We start from the raw sequence: 25,034 nt of genomic DNA on the forward strand, positions 1-25,034 counted from the left end.
CATTGAAGAAGTGGTGGGAATTAGCCAGCCTGGGCAAATACCTATGACAGGGGAGCTGACCAGACTGCAAGCGATAGTTTGTAGGATATAAAGAAAGGAATTGTCTAGGATGAATACTAAGCTTTTGATCCAAAAATCTCTATGAGTGCTATGGAAATTTACTGCGATGTTGAAGGAGTACTTTTGGTCAAAAATTTAAGACTTTTCCAGAGATAATTCCACACATGTATGGACAGCTTATCTTTGACAAAGGAAGCAAAAATATACAATGGAGAAAAGATAGTCTCTTTAAGTGCTGGGAAAACTGCTCAACCACACATAAAAGAATGAAACTAGAACACTTTCTAACACCATACACAAAAATAAACTCGAAATGGATTAAAGATATAAGTGTAAGACCAGAAACTATAAAACTCTATAGAGGAAACTATAAACTATAAACTCTTAGAGGAAAACATAGGAAGAACATTCGATAACATAAATCACAGCAAGATCTTCTATGACCCACCTCCCAGAGTAATGGAAATAAAACCAAAAATAAACAAATGGGACTTATAACTTAAAAGCTTTTGCACAATGAAGGAAACTATAAGCAAGGTGAAAAGACAGCCTTCAGAATGGGATAAAATAATAGCAAATGAAACAGCTGACAAACATTTAATCTCCAAAATATTCAAGAAGGTCATGCAGCTCAATACAGAAAAAGCAAACAATCCAGTCAAAAAGTAGGCAAAAGAATTAAACAGAGATTTCTCCAAAGAAGACATATAGACGGTTAATAAACACATGAAAAGATGCTCAACATCACTCATTATTAGACAAATGCAAATCAAAACCACAATGAGGTATCATCTCATGCCAGTCAGAATGGCCATCATCAAAATGTCCACAAACAATAAATGCTAGAGAGGGTGTGGAGAAAAGGGAACCCTTTTACACTGTTGGTGGGAATGCAAACTGGTACAGCCACTATGGAGAACAGTGTGGAGTTTCCTTAAAAAACTGGGAATAGACATGCCGTATGACCCAGCGATCTCACTGCTGGGCATACACCCCCAAAGAAACCCAAATTGAAAGAGACACATGTACCCCAATGTTCATTGCAGCACTATTTACAATAACTGGGATATGGAAGCAACCTAGATGTTCATTGGCAGATGAATGGATAAGGAAGTTGCAGTACATATACTCAATGGAATATTACTCAGCTATAAAAAGGAACACATTTGAGTCAGTTCTAATGAGGTGAATAAAACAGGAGCCTATTATACAGAGTGAAGTAGTCAGAAAGAGAAACACAAATACTGTATATTATTGCATATATGTGGAATTTAGAAAGATGGTAATGATGATCCTATACGGAGGGCAGCAAAAGAGAAACAGATGTAAAGAACAGACTTTTGGAGTCTGTGGGAGAAGGCCAGGGTGGGATGATTTGAAAGAATAGCATTGAAACATGTATATTACTATAGGTAAAATAGATGGTCAGTGCAATTCGATGCATGTAGCAGGACAACCAAAGCTGGTGCTCTGGGATAATGCAGAGGGATGGGGTGGGGAGGGAGGAGGGAACGGGGGTTCAGGATAGGGGGACACATGTGTAACCATGGCTGATTAATGTCAATGTATGGCAAAAACTGTCACAACATTGTAAAGTAATTATCCTCCAATTAAAATATATTAATTTTTAAAAAAAGAATCCCCCATGTATTTCTACTTTAGTAGTGCCAGAAGCATGATAATATTCAATTCATTATAGTCACTTAAATATTTAAGACTTTTGTGTTATTTTTGCATGTTAAGTTTGAGATGTTTCTTACACATCTAAATGGAGACTTGTAATCAACTAGATACACAATTTTGTACCTGAGAGTGGTGGTCATGATTGCTTATACAAATGTCATGGTAACTGACATAAAGGTGCTAGTGAAAGTCTGAGGCTGGATGAGATGGACTAGGGACTAAGAAAAGAAGAATAGAAGCCAAAGAATCAAAGAACCACCATACTTAAAGGCCAAGTAGAAGCTGAATGAGAACTTGAGTTTTAGAGGATACCGAGGGTTTGTCAATGGATATTTGTAGGGGGAGGTGATCAAATATGACTGCAGTTTTGTCCCCTGAGGTGGACCCAGGCAATTGAAGTATGCTCACCCTCTTCTCCATCTTTGGAATATGCATTGCACTTGCCTTCCCCATGCTGGAAGCCGCACACGGACACAGCCTCCTTGAGATAGTAATGTGGTGCTAAGACCATCTGGACTGTGTACTCACCAGGTCCAGTTTAGGCGTCTATAGAGACCTTTAAAATTTGGTGGGTGGGTGTGGAAATCTGTTAATCTTCCAGTCACCTAAGAAAGCATGCTGTTGCTACTGCTGCTAAGTCGCTTCAGTCGTGTCCGACTCTGTGCGACCCCACAGACGGCAGCCCACCAGGCTCCCCCATCCCTGGGATTCTCCAGGCAAGATCACTGGAGTGGGTTGCCATTTCCTTCTCCAATGCATGAAAATGAAAAGTGAAAGTGAAGTCGCTCAGTTGTGTCTGACTCTTCACAACCCCATGGACTGCAGCCTACCAGGCTCCTCTGTCCATAGGATTTTCCAGGCAAGAGTACTGGAGTGGGGTGCCATGGCTTTCTCTGCTAAGAAAGCATACCTAAGTAAATTCCCTTGCTTATTAAACCTCCCACCTGCCAATCTCAAGTGATCTGCCATCCTCTTTTGTCTCTCCTTACTGTCTGGGTGAGCTTCCCAGGTGGTACCAGTGTTAGTAAGGGTACCAGGGTACCAGGGTTAGTAAGGGTACCAGGATTAGTAAGACCCTCTGGAGGAGGGCACGGCAATCCACTCCAGAATTATTGCCTGGAGAATCCCTTCGACAAACGAGCCTGGTGGGCTACAGTCCATAGAATCACAAACAATCAGACATGACTGATCGACTTAGCACACACACTCATACATGGTATCTAGGGACTGGGGTCAGCTTCAGATTACACATAGGAAGCTCCTGAGGAGATTGTGACCCAAAAATATTAACTCAGATAGAAGGCATACAGAATCTTGTGCAGCTAAGTGTCTGAGGATGATGTGTGATCAGAAAGGCTTGGGCTTCTGGTGGTGATTGAGGTAAACAGGTATGGTGAGCATAAACATAATGGGGTTCATTAAGAAGGGGATTCCTGAATTCTTCTGCAGTGGACCACCAGTGTAATTGTTGATAAAATGAAGCTGTTCTTTTCTAGATTTTATGTTGTCTAGTCCACAAAAAGGATACTGTAGTTGGTCCATGGCCTGCTGATTGATGGTTCCTATGCTGTTGTATACAAAGGTGCTGCTCAGGAGAACCGCCAGGGCAAAGATCCAGGAGTCATTCTGGTTGTCTCCCTAGAAGTCATTGGAGAAGCCACGCCAAGTAACTAAGAGCACATGATTCCAGTTCAGATGGACAGACTCTGAACCCAGCTGTCTCTATCTGGAAACACATTAATCATTTCCCTATGCAAAGTTTTATCCATCTGTATATGATTTTAAAAACATAAAATCAATGGTGTAGTGAAATTTAAATAAGACTTTATATAACTGCATATGAGAGTGTAAAGCAAATAAGCACTTGATCAGGTAATAGAATTCAAACCTATCTCCTGAACTGAGATTATGACCTTCTATTCCCATGACATATCATGATGAAGCACCTTTTAAACAGTAGTTAAAATGTACCCGTACATCATGAGAAACGCTGGACTGGAAGAAACACAAGCTGGAATCAAGATTGCCAGGAGAAATATCAATAACCTCAGATATGCAGATGACACCACCCTTATGGCAGAAAGTGAAGAGGAACAAAAAAGCCTCTTGATGAAAGTGAAAGTGGAGAGTGAAAAAGTTGGCTTAAAGCTCAACATTCAGAAAATGAAGATCATGGCATCCGGTCCCATCACTTCATGGGAAATAGATGGGGAAACAGTGGAAATGGTGTCAGACTTTATTTTTTGGGGCTCCAAAATCACTGCAGATGGTGACTGCAGCCATGAAATTAAAAGACACTTCTTCCTTGGAAGGAAAGTTATGACCAACCTAGATAGCATATTGAAAAGCAGAGACATTACTTTGCCAACAAAGGTCCGTCTAGTCAAGGCTATGGTTTTTCCTGTGGTCATGTATGGATGTGAGAGTTGGACTGTGAAGAAGGCTGAGCGCCGAAGAATGGATGCTTTTGAACTGTGGTGTTGGAGAAGACTCTTGAGAGTCCCTTGTACTGCAAGGAGATCCAACCAGTCCATTCTGAAGGAGATCAGCCGTGGGATTTCTTTGGAAGGAATGATGCTAAAGCTGAAACTCCAGTACTTTGGCCACCTCATGAAGAGAGTTGACCCTTTGGAAAAGACTCTGATGCTAGGAGGGATTGGGGGCAGGAGGAGAAGGGGACGATAGAGGATGAGATGGCTGGATGGCATCACTGACTCGATGGACATGAGTCTGAGTGAACTCCAGGAGATGGTGATGGACAGGGAGGCCTGGCGTGCTGCAATTCACGGGGTCGAAAAGAGTAGGACATGACTGAGTGACTGAACTGAACTGAACTGAACTGAAGAGTAGTAATATATGATCCTTTATGAACAAAGCTGTTGTTATCAGGTCTTATACTCTGCTTCTCTCACTAATCTTACAGCTGCGGAGAACTCTGTTTCCACCATCTTTCTGGATTCCCACTCTGACAAATCAGACATGTTTATAAACTTCTAGTTAGGTTTAGATGCACCTTCCATAGCTTTATTAGAACATTTTCCTACAATATGAAAGGAAATGACTTAAAAAGTCATCAGGCATTATTTTATGGGTTACAAAAATATCAGTGGGCCTTACTGACCACTCTCAACGCTTATATGTGTGGCCAAGATATGCAACAATTCTTAAATTAGCCTATTGTTCTCATACTTAGTGTTTAGTGCTCTCACATAAAGCTCACTTTGGATTGCTTCATATTGCATTTGAGGTCAAATCTTGAGCACAAACAAGTAATAAAATAAAAAAAAATACATTAATAGTATATGTTTGAAGCACAATTCAAAGGGTGGGAAGTGATAGTGAGAGAAGGGCTACTGATTTGACATAAACAGGATTAGAAGATTTATTTCTTTACCTTCTCCACATCCCCCAGGCCCTCGGTATCAAGCAGAACCAGAGTATGGTCTGGCTTCTTGGGATGAGGCACACACCACATCCAGATGCCCTTCGTGTGAGACTGCACCGTGGAGCCCAGAGAGAAGCCTGCAAGGGGGCATGGGGAAAATAGAGGATGGATTTTTAATAGCAGGTAGATTGGATCTGGAAATTGAGACATTAGGTAATAAAGTCAAGGTTTAAAGAAATAAATGAAAGCATAATCAATATTGATCTTAATTATGAGAAAAAGAGAGAATTGAGAACATTCAGTACAAACTGAAATTTTTGTATTACCTTAGAGATCACTATAAGCTTGATGTTAATCCACATACATGTTAGTAGATGTTTTATTGTTTATTATTATCTGTGTTAGTTTTATTTATAACTACTGTACTCCTTTCAGAAAGACACATTTATACTTTAAAGAGAAAGTTAAGGCAAAGTGGGAAGAAAGAGTCTACTCTTAACATCCAGCACAGAATGAATGCTAGAAGCCCATCACTAAAATGAAAATTAGCTTTCAATATCCCTCCCAGGTCTCTCCCTTCCCCTCCTCACATCACCATGCTGCACGCTGGGAGTGTGAGTGAACAGAAGGGACTTGGCTGGGCTCTGCCTACGTCACTCACCCTTGTTCTTCCCAGCCAGCTTGTTCATCAGGTAGGACTTGCCTGTGCGGTAGAGGCCCACGATAGCCACCACCACAACAGGCTGCCTGATGGCAGACAGGATCTTCAGGGCTTCTGGATTAACCAGCAGTGGCCCATTAATATTCTTAATGAGGCACTCTGGGCCTGGCATGTGGATCTCTGAGGCCATGTCCAGGGTGCCCTCTGATCTTCAAGGGAAAAGATGGTATGGAAAGCAACATTTAGTCAGTGAGCTGAGTGAGAACTTTACAGTTAGGACCAAAATTTGGTTTTCTTCTTGAACTTTTTTCCTTATGTGTTTTAAAAAGCCCAATGGCCTCTTTAAGCTTGTCCTATAGACTAGCTCACTGGGTCTCTTTAAAAATAACTTTATTTTGAAGGAGGTTACCCTTACACAAAAGCATACATTGGATACAGAGAACTTCCATATGCCATTTCCCCAGCTATCCTGTTATTAATATCTTATGTAACCACAGACAATGATTGAAAGAGGACTTTCATATTGAAACAATACTATTAACTAAGCTACACACTTTTCCCCATGTCATCAGTTTTCCTTTTGTCCTAGTTGTTTTTGTCCTCACTTACCTTTTGTTCCTAGTGTCCTTTTCTGATCCAGGATGCAATTCAGGATCCTTTGTCACATTCACTCATTACCTTTGCTTAGTCTTCTCTCATCATTGGCAGTTCTTCATTTTTATTTTGTCTCTCATGACATTGTCATGTTAGAAGAGTATTGGCCTGTCATTTTGCAAAATATCCCTCTGTTTGGGTTTTTCTTATGGTTCCTCATAATTATATTGAGGTTATATTTTTCCCTTTTTTGGCAAGAATGCCATGGTTGTGATGTTCTGCCAGTCTCGGTGTATCATATCAAAGGTTTCATAATGTCTAGAGAACATACTCTGGTGCTGTAATGTTAACTCTGCTCACTTAGTTTAGGTGTTGCCTGCCAGATTTCTCCACTGTAAAGTTACAGTTACCTCCTTGTAATTAAAAAGGTTAACATGGGGGGATATATTTTTGAGATTGCAGATATATTCTCCTCAAAGTTTCATATCATTTTTTCAGTACTGATTTTAGCATCCACTAATAATGATTCCTGCTTGTAACAGTTATTACTGTGGTGCTTGACTGTAGGTCATTTGTACTTCACCATTCCTTCAACATTAGCTGAGGTTCTACTTCAAACAAGAGCTATCCCTTCTTCTCTATTTTTTTCCCTCCTTTAATTATTTAGTTGTATCAGTATAGACTCATAGATATTTATTTTATTTTATTCTGTCGGGTTTAGTACTTTACTATCATTCCCTTGTGGCTCAGAAGTAAAGAATCCGCCTGCTAAGAAGGAAAGGCAGGTTCAAACCCTGGGTCGGAAAGATCCGGGAGAAGGAAATGGTAACCTACTCCAGTATTCTTGCCCAGAAAATCCCATGGATAGAGGAACCTGGGAGGCTATAGTCCACAGGGTCACAAAAGGTCAGACACAACTGAGTGACTAAACAACAACAAACAAATTATTATTTACTTATTGCTTAATTTGCCCCAGATTTGTTCTTTGAGAGCTTCTTCGACCTGGCTCCTGGGTCGTTTGGCCATGCTTCCATCATATTCTAAGCACTTTTTTACTTTGTGGCACCACAAGGTATTCCTGGTCCATCTTGTACTTTGTCTGAGTCAGCTCTAGATTTGGCCATTTCTCCCAGAAACCCTGATTCCTTTCTTTGGATAACAGAACTTTGATGCCAGGATATAACACTAGGTGTGTACCTTATTTCTGGGTCTCCTAAGTGGGCCAAATTCAGAAATACATGTATGAATACTAGCACACGTAGATACATCTGTATTTATTTCTGTCTTTGTGTATACAGCCTTAATTTCCTGCTGATGTTTTTAATTGGAGGATAATTGCTTTACAATGTTGTGTTGGTTTCTGTTGTATAATAGCATGAATCATTCATAAGCACATACATATCCCCTCCCTTCTGACCCTCGCTCTCACCCCACCATCCCACCCCTCTAGGTTGTCACAGAGTGCCAGGCTGGACTCCCTATGTTATATACTGCTCATGTTTCTTATTGCAGTTCAACACAACAGGAATTACTCAAGCTTTACCTTTACTCCATACTCTGACTATGAAAGCCACAGCTCTTATTATCATAAATTTGCTTATGTGCTCAGTCCTAGTATATGTATAAAGTAGTTTCAAAGTTGCTAATCCATATCTTGGTGATAAATAGATTTACTAATTAAAGTACATTATTAAGATACAGTATTTTTTGTCTTTAACCTAATATATATAGTCAAAACACTGTATTCTGAAATTCTTAGATTAGTTCTTTCCTTTCTCATCCTCTTGAGCTGTTAGTTTATTCATTTGTAACACAGTCAGTTTCATTTGTTACTATTTGTGCTTTATTTAGGACTCCCCCACATCTTGGTTGGGCTTCTGTGGTAGCTCAGAACCCGCCTGCCATGTGGGAGACCTGGGTTCAGTCCCTGGGTTGGGAAGATCCCCCAGAGAAAGAAATGGCTACCCACTCCACTATTCTTGCTTGGAGAATTCCATGGACAGAGGAGTCTCGCAAGCTACAGTCCATAAGGTTGCAAAGAGTTGGACATGACTAAATGACTAACATTTTCACTTATTTCATATCTTGGTTAATTTTAGTATGTGATTATTTTTTGAGTATGTGAAACATTATGTAGTTGTGAGAGTCAGAGCTTTCCAAAAAGGTATACTCAGAGAAATGTCACTTTTTCTTCATCTGGTCACTCCATTCCTGTTCCACCCTTCTATTCTTGAAAGCTCAGTAGTGTTCAACTCTGTGCGACCCCATGTAGCCCACCAGGCTCCTCTGCCCATGGGATTTCTATTCTTACTACCTCATAATCACCCATTCTCTGAAAATAAACCCATCTCATTAGTTTCTGGTTGATATTTCCTAGATATTCTTTCCATAAATCAGATATATTTTCTTATTCACATTTTTAATTAGAAAGATCACATTTTACAAATATATGGAAATCACTCTATATCACTTCATAGAAAGCTTGCTCATTCTTTTTGATGGGTGTCTACTCCATTAAATGTATATACCATAGTTTTTAACCACTCCTATGTGTGGGCACTTAGATTGCTTCTGCAGCTAAGTCACTTCAGTCATGTCCAACTCTGTGTGACCCCAGAGACAGCAGCCCACCTGGCTCCACCGTCCCCAGGACTCTCCAGGCAAGAACACTGGAGTGGGTTGCCATTTCCTTCTCCAATGCATGAAAGCAAAAAGTGAAAGTGAAGTCGCTCAGTCATGTCCGACTCCTAGCGACCCCATGGACCACAGCCCACCAGGCTCCTCTGTCCATGGGATTTTCCAGGCAAGAGTACTGGAGTGGGGTGCCATTGCCTTCTCCGAGATTGCTTCTAGTGTTTTTCAATTACAGTGCCGCAATGAATAACCCTGCTTTCATGTTGCAGCTGTTTCTTCAGAATAGATTCTTGGGAATGTGGTTGCTCTGTTAAAAGGCAAGAATATAGACTTTTATTGATTATTGCCAAATTCTTTTCTAGAAGAAGGGTATCAGTCAGTTCAGTTGCTCAGTCCTGTCCAACTCTGTGACCCCATGAATCACAGCACGCCAGGCCTCCCTGTCCATCACCAACTCCCGGAGTTCACTCAGACTCCTGTCCCTTGAGTCAGTGATGCCATCCAGCCATCTTATCCTCTGTCATCCCCTTCTCCTCCTGCCCCCAATCCCTCCCAGCATCAGAGTCTTTTCCAATGAGTCAGCTCTTCACATGAGGTGGCCAAAGTACTGGAGTTTCAGCTTTAGCATCATTCCTTCCAAAGAAATCCCAGGGCTGATCTCCTTCAGAATGGACTGGTTGGATCTCCTTGCAGTCCAAGGGACTCTCAAGAGTCTTCTCCAACACCACAGTTCAAAAGCATCAATTCTTCGGCGCTCAGCTATCGTTACAGTCCAACTCTCACATCCATACATGACCACTGGAAAAACCATAGCCTTGACTAAACAGACCTTTGTTGGCAAAGTAATGTCTCTGCTTTTGAATATGCTATCTAGGTTGGTCATAATTTTTCTTCCAAGGAGTAATTGTCTTTTAATTTCATGGCTGCAGTCACCATCTGCAGTGATTTTGGAGCCCCAAAAAATAAAGTCTGACACTATTTCCGCATCTATTTCCCATGAAGTGATGGGACCAGATGCCATGATCTTCGTTTTCTGAATGTTGAGCTTTAAGCCAACTTTTTCATTCTCCACTTTCACTTTCATCAAGAGGCTTTTTAGTTCCTCTTCACTTTCTGCCATAAGGGTGGTGTCATACCAGACAGCATTTCCACTGGCTCAGCTTGTATCACATTTCCATAACATGGAGATTTCTTTTCCTTGTATCTCACATCTTCTGACTTCATTACAAAATTTCCCTTCAAAGCTTCTCACCTTCAAATTTTAATATTTGGACAGGACACCCTGAGCTGTCTCACCTCAGGCATATATAACAGGCAGCCTGCTTCTGGGGAATATTATGTCAAACATTTATATAATGTGAAACACATGCCATCCTAACCCAGTCTTGGACCTGATTTCTCCCAAGTCTGTTCCTGGGCAAACTCTGGATCAGACTGAGACTCAGAGTCTCCAGTGGCTTCCTCCTCTCAGGGACGGGCACTGCTGAGCTGCCATAGTCTACCCTATCTAGTGACTCACTGGTTCTTAACCATTGATCTGCATCTGAATTCATGTGTTTTTGTCCAAGACTGATACCTCTAATCTGAATCTCACTCTTCATGACAAATTAAAATTACAATGGAGTAATCATAGTTCAGACATGCAAAACTAGAGTTGAGTGCCATTAAGAATTTAGTCTAAGACATATCCTAGCACCATGAAAAGCTTGAATTTTCTCTGACCTGTATCACACCTAAGGACAGCATCAGCTGTATTTGGGACAACATCTGCTACTTGCAACTTTATGGTTCAGGATTCCTTCCTCCCCCCACCTTGGGGAACTTTAAAACCATTTCAGCGATTTAAACCAATTTAAAATCAATTCAGTAACCAATTCAGGGCCTTACTTTTTGCCTTAATTATAATCCTTAACACAGAATTGTAAATAACTGGTCTTAGTTTTGACCTTACTAAACTTTTTCTCTTTTGTAGTCAATAGGAACACAAGTTTTTAAGTGCTTCTTGAACTTGTCTCCCAGGCTGCAGTCCTAATAAACCTTGAGTAAAACACCTCTTCATTTTAATCAGGTCACAGTTTCTGAAATTTTTGTTAACACTCTATATTTCACTTAATTATGTTACCAAATTTTGACCTCCTTGGTTTTGAAGATCCATTCATTATTATCTCCGCATATATCAACTGGCATATTGCTTTTAATTACCTCAGGTAATGAAGCTAGTCTTATGAAACATGATCTTATAAACGATCATGTTTCCTCTCTGAATTCTGTTCTATATAAAGTATTTATTTAGATGATTTTAGTCATAACCTCTTTAACCAGGACTTGATGATCTGATAATTTTATAGCATTAAGAGAAATTGAAGTTTTCTTTTAGTAATGCCCTACTTACCTTGTTAACTTCAGTGTCTCAATCCCTGTAACTGGAAGTGATCATGATAAAACTTTTATTAACTTTTTGAGATATCAACAAAGACAGTCTAAGGGATGCTGGTTTTTATTCTTATCCTATAAGAAAGCTTGACTGCTTCTATTATGGTTGATTACTTCTGACTCTGGCTGAAGACTGGAATCTTATATGATGCCAGTCTTGCCACCTACCTGGCTCCCCATTTCTCTGCTGCTGCTGCTAAGTCGCTTCAGTCGTGTCTGACTCTGTGCGACCCCATAGACGGCAGCCCACCAGGCTCCCCCGTCCCTGGGATTCTCCAGGCAAGAACACTGGAGTGGGTTGCCATTTCCTTCTCCAATGCATGAAAGTGAGAAGTGAAAGTGAAGTTGCTCAGTCGTGTCCAACTCTTAGCGACCCCGTGGACTGCAGCCTACCAAGCTCCTCCATCCATGGGATTTTCCGGGCAAGAGTACTGGAGTGGGGTGCCATTGCCTTCTCCGATTTCTCTAGGGGTGGCTAAAAAAAAAAAGCTTTTTTTTTTTCCCTATGACAGTACTGTACTCATTTCCTCTTACAACAGTGGCCCACCAGGACTGCTGGCAAGAAGATTGTCTGGTTTTAACATGAGACATAGCACTTTCATAAAATGAGAATCAATCAGTTACTGACCAGAAAAAGTGGCTGCACAAAGATTTGTAAGCTCCCAAATTACAATAACCTGTAGCCTTTTTTTGTAGACCCCAAGTTCTAGCACTTTGACAGTTTGCAATAAAGACAGAAGTGAACCCTGAGCTTTAGTTAGTGGGTTTTATCAAAGATAAATAAAGACAATTTAATAAAGTATCAAGAAAGAATCTTGAAGCATTCCTGGCTCTCAGTTTAGACTCTGCCTCTGCTGGAACCTAATTCAACACAGAGCTCAGCAGTGGGCACTTAAAGGACACCCTGCTGCCCAACATCAGACTTTCATCTGAACTCATGACAGATCAGGCTCTGCGCAGCCTGTCTTGGTATGATTGCTTTAGAGAAAGTGTGCTGCCTCCCATAAATCTCTTCCCACCCAGCCTCAGTCTTACCCGGTGGAGAGATCCTGTAGAGATGAGCAGAAAGCTGCCTCAACTGGAAGGTTAGAAGAGCTTGTCCTCTTCGTGTTTCTTCTGAGTTTGCTTTCACTATTCTCTTTCACTGGCAATTTGGGCTTTATTTTATCCCTCCAATCTCCTGGGGCTTCTCAGATTTTCCACACCCAATGATAAGAAAGTGAAACTATCAGGCAATGTCTGCAAAGAAATAGACAGCACTGAAACTGAAAGTAGAATCTAAGGCTACAAAGGAAATGCGAGAGCTATGCTAGTGAGAGAGCGTGACATGATTTCTCAACTGGAACCTTTAACTTTTATAATTAGAAAATGTCTTAGAGACTGCTGAAAAGAAAAATCAGAGAAAGATCCATTGGATCAATTAAAATAATGCTGTTTATTTCTTGTTTGGAGACAGTTTGAAAAGTATTAGGATGAGAAAACCTAATATAATGATTTTCTAGGTCCAATTAGATTCAGTCACAATGTAGCTGGTTACTTGTGTTTAGTAAGTGAGAACTGTAAGTTCTCCAGGGGAATGACTGTGTCATACATTTTTTTAATTCTCCATACTTAATCCTAGTACTGGCACTTAGTGCTTAATAAGTAATAAAAAATGAGGTTATATTCCATTTTTTCACACTTGATTCATACCCAATGACAACATCTATACATACATTATTCCCTCTTAGTCTTATACCACAATATTTTTACCACAATATTATTTACTTTTACCACAGTATTAGAGAGATTTAATAATGTGCTAAAATCACAAGTTAGTATGATTGAACCCCAAAAGTCTTTCTCCAGAACCCATGCTATCAACCACCTCACTTAATACCTCTGTTGTTGCCAAGTGAACAACAGTAATAATAATGTTTCTTATTTATCAATTGCTTCCTAGGCCAAACTCTTCACATATTATTACCTATTGCATATAATAATTAGGCAGCTTGAGTTTGTAGTCCTTGGGCTCTTTGGGGCTTCCCTTGTGGCTCAGCTGGTTAAGAATCTGCCTGCAATGCAGCAGACCTGGGTTTGATCCCTGGGTTGGGAAGATCCCCTAGAGAAGGGAAAAGCTACCCACTCCAATATTCTGGCCTGGAGAATTCAATTCCATGTACTGTATAGTCCATAGGGTCCCGAAGAGTCACACAACTGAATGACTTTCACTTTCACTTTCTTTCACTTGAGCTCTTTTGATTGAGGACTTCCATGGGATTTTGACTTATTCTTTTCACGGCCTTCCAGCTATTTAAAGGCCTCTGTGCTCTACATCAAGAGGTCTAAGCCAGGATTCCCCAAAGGTCATTCTACTGAACAGTGAGCCTCTGGAATGTTCCTTGATAAACACATTTCATGGCCAAATAAGTTTGAGAAATATCTTGTTCCCCTGTTAGAGCTTTACCAGTAATAGAAAAGAGCAGAGTGAGGAAGGGAGGGAGGGAAGAAGGGTTCTATAACTTATTTCTCACGTAATCCTTTTTCTGCTTCAAGTAACTGATGTTTCTGTATACTGCTGTGTTGATTCATATAATCTTGTCTCAGTGTTCAACCCATTTTCTGAGTTTGAGTTAAATTCTTTGAGTGGTTTCATTACTCTTTTCATGCTACCAAGATCCCGCATATAAATCTGATTGTAGGCACCTGGGAAGAGCAATTTTTCTACTGTCTTTGAAACTACCTAGCAAAGTTCTCAGTACATAGATGATGCACAAACACTTTTGATATAACAACAAGATTATTGAAAAACAGTGGCACCTAAATGTAATCAAATCCATACTATGCACCAAACTTTGTTCCATGCATTTGGTATTAGTATTAGAAAGAGTAAATGTAGAAATATAAGCAAAGTACTAGATTTGTCCCCATTTTACAGATGATAAAACCTGAGGCTCTCAGAGACTGTGAATTGTCAGAAGTCCCAGACTAGTAAACGTGAATTTGGACCTGAATTTGAAGCCATCTAGCTCTGACTTTGAAGCCAGTGCTCTTTTTATCAATGTATAGTTTAAGGCTCATAACAATACTTTAGATATGGGGTACTTATTATCCACATATTTAATGAGGAAAAAGAGTCAGGGGGTAAGAAATATGCCAGCCTAAATATTCTTGTGTACTTTAAAACATACCCTTCATATGCTGAGTATAGTGTTCTATGGATATTCAATAGATATTCAATAGAACTTAATAGAATTCAGTGGAATTCCTTTCTTTGTTCTTCATTCCATTCTATGTCTCCAAATTTCCATCTAGCAATATATATAAATAGATAGTAATATAATATAAATATGAATAAAACTAATCTTCACCTGAAAAATTATCTCCTATTTAGTTGAAGAGAGAGTTAAATAATAAACTACTAAATGGCAAAGATGAGAATCAGTGGGAATAAGAAGAGCAAGTGTGGACAGAACAAATTGTAATGCTAAGGCTATGGTGGATGCTCATTTAAAATATTATCTGAGACTTATGCCTCAACTGAGAGCTTGAGGACCAGCCAGTAATCATTTAAAACTGGTGGAAATGATGATTTTTAAATGAATGGTCCTAGGCCAATGAATATCAACAAGGAAAAATGAGAAAATGACTTCCACGTCATACCATACACAAAAAGTTATTCCAGAAAGATTGTAGAGTTCAATATAAAAGGGAAAACAATAGCCTCTAGAAAATAGTATGAAAGAATAGTTTCAAGTATTTGAGGATAGGAAAGGTATTTTTAGGGCATAAAATGTGTTTTAAAGATGTGTTTTAAACAGTTGTAAAGATTAACAAATTTAACTATATAAAAATTAAGATATATTGTTTGTCAAAAGACACCCTTAATAAAAGAAAAAGGTAAACTGCATATGAGAACACATTAATAAATGAAGAATTACCATATATAAACATATAAATAACTTCTAGAAAGATAATAGAAAATTGAAAATGATAATTCAGCTCTTCAAAAAGAAGGTATCCAAATGATCATAACATTTGAAAAAGATCTAATAGCAAAATCATAAGATAAATCGAGTTAACATCACTAAGATATTGTAGCACACTCCTATTACAATGGCCTAAATGAACAATACTGATAAATGGAAATGTAGACTAAGACACAGAGCTACTAGAATTCTTAGACATAGTTCCTGAGTAAATTTAGTACAACCACTCAGGTAGCTTTGGTATCGATACTGGTGGCACCAGAAGAAGTCTCCTAGTACTTATGCCCTGTGTAGTCCCCTCCACATTAAGTTCATGCTTAGCCATGTGACTTGACAATGATATGTCAGCAAACATGACCCAGGGTTGAGAAGTATTCCTGCAACTTTCATTTCCTATTAGTATAAGTGAAATTGAATGTGAAAGTAGGACAGGGCTGAAATAGGATTAATGCTGAGAAATCACCTGTTGCTTCTCCAGACCAATGAAATCTGTTGCTTATATCAGGCACCAAGAACTAATTCCGGAAACAGTTTAATCTTCCTGTGAATTATATATAATGAGAGTGTGCTTAAAAACTGGAAAAAATTCATTTCCCTATCCCCTTTTCAGAGGTTCTCTTTTCTTCAGAAACTTATAGACAGTTTCTTTTCTCTAAACTTCTAAATGTGAATAAAGGTCTAGGGTCAAAATAAAGTTACTGGCAGCTTTAACACTCAGAGAAGCCTCCAAGTGTCTAGGCTTCACCCCTATTGAAAAATAACCACCCAGAAAACTAAAGCTTCAGCTCCCTAACACTTTGGGAGTTTAACCTAGGTTCATTCTTGGCTAAAGCTATTTCTACTTAGGGAGATAAGAAATTTTTTATATTATTCTTTCAGATGAGAGAAATTAACTGGTAGCTACCTAAATTGTCCAGTGAGATTAGGGTGAACTCTGTAAAGGAAGGCATGGGAAGTTCTGGATGTCATAGCAAATGGTGCTGCCCCATACTCACTGGAAAACAGGATACTGTTGGCCCAGGGAAACATGTCCCATACCAGCTAAAACAGTGCAAAAGAATCTTACCTGTTCGGCTATAGAAAAAGTGTAACATTTCATGCTACTTACTAGTCACTTTCAGTCTACCTATATGCATGTACTTGGCATCTGGTCCCATCACTTCATGGGAAATAGATGGGGAAACAATGGAAACAGTTTCAGACTTTATTTTTTGGGGCTCCAAAATCACTGCAGATGGTGACTGCAGCCATGAAATTAAAAGACGCTTACTCCTTGGAAGCAAAGTTATGACCAACCTAGATAGCATGTTGAAAAGCAGAGACATTACTTTGCCAACAGAGGTCCGTCTAGTCAAGGCTATGGTTTTTTCCAGTGGTCATGTGTGAGTAGGACTGTGAAGAAAGCTGAGCACCGAAGAATTGATGCTTTTGAACTGTGGTGTTGGAGAACTCTTGAGAGTCCCTTGGACTGCAAGGAGATCCAACCAGTCAATTCTGAAGGAGATCAGCCCTGGGATTTCTTTGGAAGGAATGATGCTAAAGCTGAAACTCCAGTACTTTGGCCACCTCATGCCAAGAGTTGACTCATTGGAAAAGACTCTGATGCTGGGAGGGATTGGAGGCAGGAGGAGACGGAGACGACAGAGGACGAGATGGCTGGATGGCATCACTGACTCGATGGATGTGATTTTGAGTGAACTCCAGGAGTTGGAGATGGACAGGGAGGCTTGGTGTGCTGTGATTCATGGGGTCGCAAAGAGTCAGACATGACTGAGTAACTGTACTGAACTGAACTGAATTATTTTTACCCTAAAATGAGACAGTCTTCTTTCTTTTCTAAATTGCCATGATGAGGACTTTCTCTATTGATAAAAATTTTAATGCACCAAAAATATGAAACAACTGAATTTGCATTCTACTCCAAATCCCTTTCCAGATGAACTAAAGATATTTATCATAATAAATTTGGAATTCTGGTTAAGAATAATTTAATTTATGGTAGGTATAAAATTATTTATGAAAAATTTATAAATCAGTAATCAGGATAGAAAATGCTGGAAACATATATTGTATACCCCAAAATTAATCTTATTTTTCACTAACTGATGGCATTAGAGATTATTTTGTGTTTCTGAACTTTGTAGATTCTTTAAATGACTATATACAATTATTTTATAATAGTAGAAAAATATACACAACAAAACGTAATTTCTCTTTTGAAAAAGAAAATCATTTATTCAAGAAATATTTTCTTGAGTATCACAATCCATTGGTCACTCTTTTATTATACATGTATTTAATAAACAACGATGGTATACAAAGCCTGTCATACAATAGTGTTCAACAGGGAGTTATTATATTATATTAATGATTAATAATATATTAATAATATAATAACCATATAATAATATATAACCATAATATAAGGGGAGTTATTACATTAATATTAAGGTAGGTCATATAGGAAAGGCAGCTTGGAATGAGAATTGTATTGATTCCTTTGGTTTGGACAGAAACCAATTTTGTTTGCTATAGTTGCAACATCCAGTGTTTTATCTTCCTGGAAATCAGGAAGAAAAATTATTATATTATTGTTATATTATTCATTATTCTAATTTGATTTCAGAATAAACAGTGTGCTGTGTATGTTTTCAAGCTATCTCTAATTTAAACCCATGGAGTTGTTAATGAACATGTGTCTCGCCCTAATCTGAAAACATCACTTTAAGAGTTGATGATTTAGCACAGGAAGTATTCTTTTCTGAACTAACAAAAATGAATTTGTTACTTGACATGAAAGTTGGCAGAAATAACGGTGACTAGTATTCGCAGTATGTGACAGCTTGGGAGAGGTGAACAGGAGCAGATACCCTGCCAGCTGTGCATGTCCCTGGACTGGACCCTGTGGTCCTATTTCTCCCCCCAGAGAGAGGCTCCTGTCCCTGCTGCAGAATCTCACTGCTCCAACTTGGAGATGAAACTCTGCCTGACACAGAGGGACCTCCCCATGCTGCAGAGAGATTGCTTAAATGCTCTAACCTTCTTGTTATTTTCAAGGTACACATACGTTGCAGAATTTTATCTGAGCCTGAGGATGCTGCAGTAGTCCACTGGACACTCTTACCAGCTCTCCTGAGCTTCCTTAAGCTCTTTCTTGTGTTCTGGTCGCCTCTATTTTTCTTTGTATTTTCCACAGTTTCCTGTCCCTAATCCCTGCTTAATCAGTGAAGTGTTTCCTTAAGAAATACTCTGTTTAGGAATGCAAGAGATTTCTGTGTGTTGATTTTGTATCCTGCAACTTTACTATAATCATTGATTAGTTCTAGTAATTTTCTGGTGGAGTCTTTAGGGTTTTCTATGTAAAGGATCATGTCATCTGCAAACAGTGAAAGTTTTACTTTTTCTTTTCCAATTTGGATTCCTTTTATTTCTTTTTCTGCTCTGATTGCTGTGGCCAAAATTTCCAAAACTATGTTGAATAGTAATGGTGAAAGTGGGCACCCTTGTCTTGTTCCTGACTTTAGAGGAAATGCTTTCAATTTTTCACCATTGAGGATAATGTTTGCTGTGGGTTTGTCATATATAGCTTTTATTATGTTGAGGTATGTTCCTTCTATTCCTGCTTTCTGGAGAGTTCTTATCATAAATAGATGTTGAATTTTTTCAAAGGCTTTCTCTACATCTATTGAGATAATCATATGGTTTTTGTTTTTCAATTTGTTAATGTGGTGTATAACATTGATTGATTTGCGGATATTGAAGAATCCTTGCATCCCTGGGATAAAGCCTACTTGGTCTTGGTGTATGATCTTTTTAATGTGTTGTTGGATTCTGATTGCTAGAATTTTGTTAAGGATTTTTGCATCTATGTTCATCAGTGATATTGGCCTGTAGTTTTCTTTTTTTGTGGGATCTTTGTCAGGTTTTGGTATTAGGGTGATGGTGGCCTCATAGAATGAATTTGGAAGTTTACCTTCCTCTGCAATTTTCTGGAAGAGTTTGAGCAGGATAGGTGTTAGCTCTTCTCTAAATTTTTGGTAGACTTTTGGTAGAATTCAGCTCTGAAGCCGTCTGGACATGGGCTTTTGTTTGCTGGAAGATTTTTGATTACAGTTTCAATTTCCGTGCTTGTGATGGGTCTGTTAAGATTTTCTATTTCTTCTTGGTCGAGTTTTGGAAAGTTGTACTTTTCTAAGAATTTGTCCATTTCTTCCAAGCTGTCCATTTTATTGGCATATAATTGTTGATAGTAGTCTCTTATGATCCTTTGTATTTCTGTGTTGTCTGTTGTGATCTCTCCATTTTCATTTCTAATTTTATTGCTTTGCTTTTTCTCCCTTTGTTTCTTGATGAGTCTGGCTAATGGTTTCTCAATTTTATTTATCCTTTCAAAGAACCAGCTTTTGGCTTTGTTGACTTTTGCTATGGTCTCTTTTGTTTCTTTTGCATGTCTTTCTGCCCTAATTTTTAAGATTTCTTTCCTTCTACTAACCCTGGGTTCTTCATTTCTTCCTTTTCTAGTTACTTTAGGTGTAGGGTTAGGTTATTTATTTGACTTTTTTCTTGTTTCTTGAGGTATACCTGTATTGCTATGAACTTTCCCCTTAGCACTGCTTTTAAAGTGTCCCACAGGTTTTGAGTTGTTGTGTTTTCATTTTCATTCGTTTCTATGCAAAATTTGATTTCTTTCTTGATTTCTTCTGTGATTTGTTGGTTATTCAGCAGCTTGTTGTTCAGCCTCCATATGTTGGAATTTTTAATAGTTTTTCTCCTGTAATTGAGATCTAATCTTACTGCATTGTGGTCAGAAAAGATGCTTGGAATGACTTCTATATTTTTGAATTTACCAAGGCTAGATTTATGGCCCAGGATGTGATCTATCCTGGAGAAGGTTCCGTGTGCACTTGAGAAAAAGGTGAAATTCATTGTTTTGGGATGAAATGTCCTATAGATATCAATTAGGTCTAACTGGTCTATTGTATCATTTAACGTTTGTGTTTCCTTGTTAATTTTATGATCCAGCAATCCCACTGCTGGGCATACACACTGAGGAAACCAGAAGGGAAAGAGACACGTGTACCCCAATGTTCATCGCAGCACTGTTTATAATAGCCAGGACATGGAAGCAACCTAGATGCCCATCAGCAGATGAATGGATAAGAAAGCTGTGGTACATATACACAATGGAGTATTACTCAGCCATTAAAAAGAATACATTTGAATCAGTTCCAATGAGATGGATGAAACTGGAACCTATTATACAGAGTGAAGTAAGCCAGAAAGAAAAACACCAATACAGTATACTAACGCATATATATGGAATTTAGAAAGATGGTAACAATAACCCTGTGTACGAGACAGCAAAAGAGACACCGATGTATAGATCAGTCTTATGGACTCTGTGGGAGAGGGAGAGGGTGGGGAGATTTGGGAGAATAGCATTCAAACATGTACAATATCATGTATGAAACGAGTCGCCAGTCCAGGTTCGATACACGATACTGGATGCTTGGGGCTGGTGCACTGGGACGACTCAGAGGGAGGGGAGGGGAGGGAGGAGGGTGGAGGGTTCAGGATGGGGAACGCGGGTATACCTGTGGCGGATTCATTTCGATATTTGGCAAAACTAATACAATATTGTAAAGTTTAAAAATAAAATAAAATTAAAAAAAAAAAAAAGAAAGAAATACTGTGTCTGAGTGCAGTTTGAAACTAGGTTGACAGAGGAGAAGACAGCATCAGTGAGGCAAGCTGTAGACTAAGTGGAGAAAATATGGAGAGAATTCTAGGAGTGGTCAAGCTGCTAATTTGGTGTATAAAATACCACATGCAAGGAGAGGTGTGAACCTAGCTTCCAAAAAATTGTGGAAAAGTACTTGAAATAGATCTCTTATTCCTTCATTCAGTCAATAATTATTGATTAGCTTTCAAGTTTGTGAGAGGCCTTTGGCCTGAAGCCTTTTCTTGGGGTGTATATAAACTTTGACAATAGATGACAAGTTATACTTGAACTTGTAAAGTGGATACATACTCCTTTTACTCAGCTTCATTGTCCTTTGCCTCACTCTTGATCCCTTCCTAGTCTATAGACAGCTCTATTCCATGTCAACATTATTGTGCTGTTTCATATTCCCTTTGCTGGTTCCTGTACTTGAGAGATTGATGGGGACATAACCTTTTTGCCTGCCTTTTCATCCCATTTCCAGACCATCCAAACATGTCACATGGAGCACATTTCTTTGGTGAGACCTATGGGTTTCAGGACTGGCTCAGTTCTGACTTCTCATTTCAGTGAGAGGAACCGAAAGGTGACTAAGAGTTACCTCACTTTCCTCAGAAAAGCACAGTTGTGCTCTTCCTTCCGCCTTTAGAAGGAAAGAAAAGATGAAGACTGATTACAGAATTTCTGTTTCATGGCTCAATAACCAGTGTTCAGATTCCATGTTATCAACCTGTGAGTATCAAATGCACTGAGATATTGGTCTCATAGGAAAAGTATGATTTCATTTCAGAACACCCTGAACTGATTAAAAAAAAAAAAAAACTATGGTGGAAGTATGAGGGATTTTCATGATTCTGGTAATTTATTTACTATTTTAAACACCACAATTACTCTGTGAGCCCAAGGCAATGGGTTAAGTTCTGGCAATTCACCTGGAGGAAGTTTGAGAACACAGGGAACATGGACTTTCCGTCCCTCAGAGAGAACAGCACAGCACGTTCAGATGGGTGAGCATGTCCTTTCTGCCTCAGGGAGTCCCATCTGCACTAGTTCCTAAACTGTGGCCTGTGTTTTGAGAATCCTGAAGAGCAGGGAATAGAGTGGAGGCATGGTAAATTGAATGGCAGTTCTTTATTTATTCAACTTACACCAGTTTTTTTGTGTGGTGGATTCTATTTTGGGAAATAAAGAAATATGATGGAGACCAAATACCTGAGATCAAGAGACAGGGGAGACAAAAGTTTACAACAATTTCCATTTCACAATTATATAAAAGGTGCTGCTGTAGGAATGACAACATGCAAATTGCAGCACGGACGTGGTCACTTCATCGAGGCTCAGGAGGTTAGGCAGTAGGGGACCATGAGGAGGAACAGAAGTAACAGGTAAGGAGTATCAGATGGGGAAACAAGAATGCCTTTTTAAGAAATCTGTTCATTATGCTGCAAAAGCCTAGAGTTAAGAGAATATGTCCAGCTTGTAGAATTACAAGGACTTCATTCTAGCAACTGCAGAATCTAAAGCAGTAGACAGCATAAGCACTCCCCCAAAATGGGTGGGCCCTAAAGAAAAAAATCTCTTTCCAATTCACCAACTTTATAAATGTGGGACTTGAATTTAGATGCCATTCTAGCCAACCTCCATATGACTTTATATCTAAAGAGATTGGGGAGTCAAATTTTAAAGCCTTACTGAGAAACCGTATACTAATGAACCCACAATATAATAAAAGATCCACCACACATACTGAGCAGAGATAGTTTGGGACAAAGGTGACTCATGGTTCCCAGTGACAATCATCCCCTCTTTGGGGGTCTCAGTCATTGCATAAGTAAGGAATACGAATAAAAACTTTTGAATGCACCTGGAAATTACTATTCAGTTGGTTTTCTGGCATATTATCAAAATAGAATAAGATTTTTGTCACTTGTTAGCTGGTCAAGGACAAGGCACTTCCGTTTTAGAAAGAACTGTCCAATACACTGTGGGCATGTTGAATTTGGTGAATTTTACCTGCAGACATGGAAAATCAGTGATCACTGAAGGGACAGTCTTTAGTTGAAGAGGTTGAGCACTTTCATTTCCAGGGAGCTTTGCATCATTGCAGGTCCTATGCCTTTAAATTTCCTTTAATCCAATCCAGTGTTACCTTATGGCAAATCAAATTTAGGTTAATCCAGCATAGACAGGGAAAATAATTTTTGCACAGGCCAAGAGTCAAGGATGTACTTCAGGAGAGAAAGAAGAGGCATGCAGCCCAAGTGAAGAAGCCTGTGGTTGGTTTTTGTAGCACTGGTATAGAGTTAGGTGATTTAAATGTTTACTAAATACTTAGTGAATGACTGATTAATGAAAGTATGGTCATTACTCCTTGTGATCCTATTGTCTCCATGGCAAAATTGAAAAGTGGGCCCTGGAATAAAGTAATAAAGTAATATAGTAATGCCAGAAAGAATACATGTTGATTGTGAGACTATCATGTGTAATATCTAGGTCTGTAAAGATAAAACTTAGAACTCAGAGTTAAGCATGGATATGTGTGTGTGTGTGTGTGTGTATGTGTACATATGCCATAAATACATTGGAAAGTCTCTTAACAGAAAACACTAAAGAGTGAGGTTAACCTAAATATAATTTAGAGCTCATCCCTTATCTATATCAGATTATATCACACTTGACAATGCCTTACAGAGTCATTTTGTGGTCCTTACTATGTGTTTAACAAACATTTGTGGATGGAATGAATAAATGAATGAGTAAACAAAAATATCCTTTCTTGGTGCCATCAGTTATCCATTGTGCCAAATACAACAAATGTATTAAAATTATAATAGCAAAATGGGTACTGTAATGTGTGAGGCTGTAGAATGAATAGTTAAGTCCTGAGCAAAGTAAAATAAAATATGTGATAGTCTTCTGGAAGGATACATCATTTGGGGGAAAACATTTAGCTATAAATATCCTTTTTCTGAAAGATGTAACTGTTGAGGAACTAGTAAAATATGCTTTATGAAATATATTTTTAAAATGACATAATTTTATTTCTTGAGACTCCATGTTTATTCACCATTGCTCTGATGAACTCTTTTTGGAAGTGAAGAACAGGAAAAGCACAAAATAAGGAACATACATATGTGAGCCTTGGGAAGTTATAGCACTTACTATAAGCTGGAAAGTTATTTTCATGGTATCAATTGGTATAAAATTATTTGTGCCAACATTGGTTCTCAAATTTTGGGATTGTTCGTTTTATGAATCAAAGAGCTAAAGGATGCCCAGAAAGCTTGCAAAACACTATTTCTGAGTAGGTCTGTGAGGGGTTTTCTGGAAAAGATTAACATTTGATTCAATGGACTAAGTGAAGAAGGTCCAGTCTCAGCAATATCAGTGGGCCTCATCCAATCCCTTAACAAATCAAATAAAACAAAAAGACAAACGGAAAACAAAGTTCCTTCATCCTCCTACATCCTTCAACATCAGGAGGAGGTAGGAATTGGCATTTATATCAGCCTCCCTCTGGCTCCTAGACCCTCAGCCTTGGACTGAGTGTTATATGACATCAGTTTCCCTTGTCTCAGGCCTTCAGACTCAAACTGAATTATACCACTAACTTTGTTTTTCTCTAGCTTACAAAGCATGGTACTACTTGGCCTGCATAATTGGAAGAAACAATTTCTGTAATTTCTGTAATTATATATAGTTTTTCTGGAGAACCTTGACTATTTCTTCACTGAGCTTATCCAGGGTAAGAATTGAATATCAGTCACCATTTGCCACTTAACAATCACTAGTTTTAGTATGAATCTCATTTCAGGCTCAGAAGTTGAAGCCAATTTAGAATGATGGTACTTAGTTGATCCTATCCACTGCTGAAAGCTTATCATGCAGGCCATG

General features: G+C 38.8%; 1 protein-coding gene across 11 annotated transcripts in view; it reads right to left on the reverse strand.

The window, feature by feature from the left end:
- The window catches only part of LOC147375761 (guanylate-binding protein 2-like), a 167,821-nt gene that overhangs the window by 70,261 nt on the left and 72,526 nt on the right, over nucleotides 1–25,034 (reverse strand). For 2 of the 11 annotated variants that reach the window (XM_086391008.1, XM_086391005.1), the window contains exons 1-4: nucleotides 12,486–12,589; nucleotides 5,790–5,998; nucleotides 5,138–5,265; nucleotides 3,272–3,381 (exon numbers count right to left, since the gene is read on the reverse strand). The exons of 7 other annotated variants lie outside the window; for them this stretch is intronic. In XM_086391008.1, coding sequence (XP_086247134.1) covers nucleotides 3,272–3,381; nucleotides 5,138–5,265; nucleotides 5,790–5,979 — 428 coding nt within the window. In that variant the 5' untranslated portion in view covers nucleotides 5,980–5,998; nucleotides 12,486–12,589. Of the gene's footprint in view, nucleotides 1–3,271; nucleotides 3,382–5,137; nucleotides 5,266–5,789; nucleotides 5,999–11,409; nucleotides 11,441–12,485; nucleotides 12,590–25,034 lie in introns of those variants that run through there. 2 more of the 11 variants (XM_086391007.1, XM_086391006.1) reach the window with 2 other exon arrangements.

Source organism: Bos grunniens, chromosome 3 (assembly GCF_055505025.1).
Source record: "Bos grunniens cultivar Pamir isolate PY7600 chromosome 3, Bosgru_T2T1.0, whole genome shotgun sequence".
Lineage (NCBI taxonomy): Eukaryota > Metazoa > Chordata > Mammalia > Artiodactyla > Bovidae > Bos > Bos grunniens.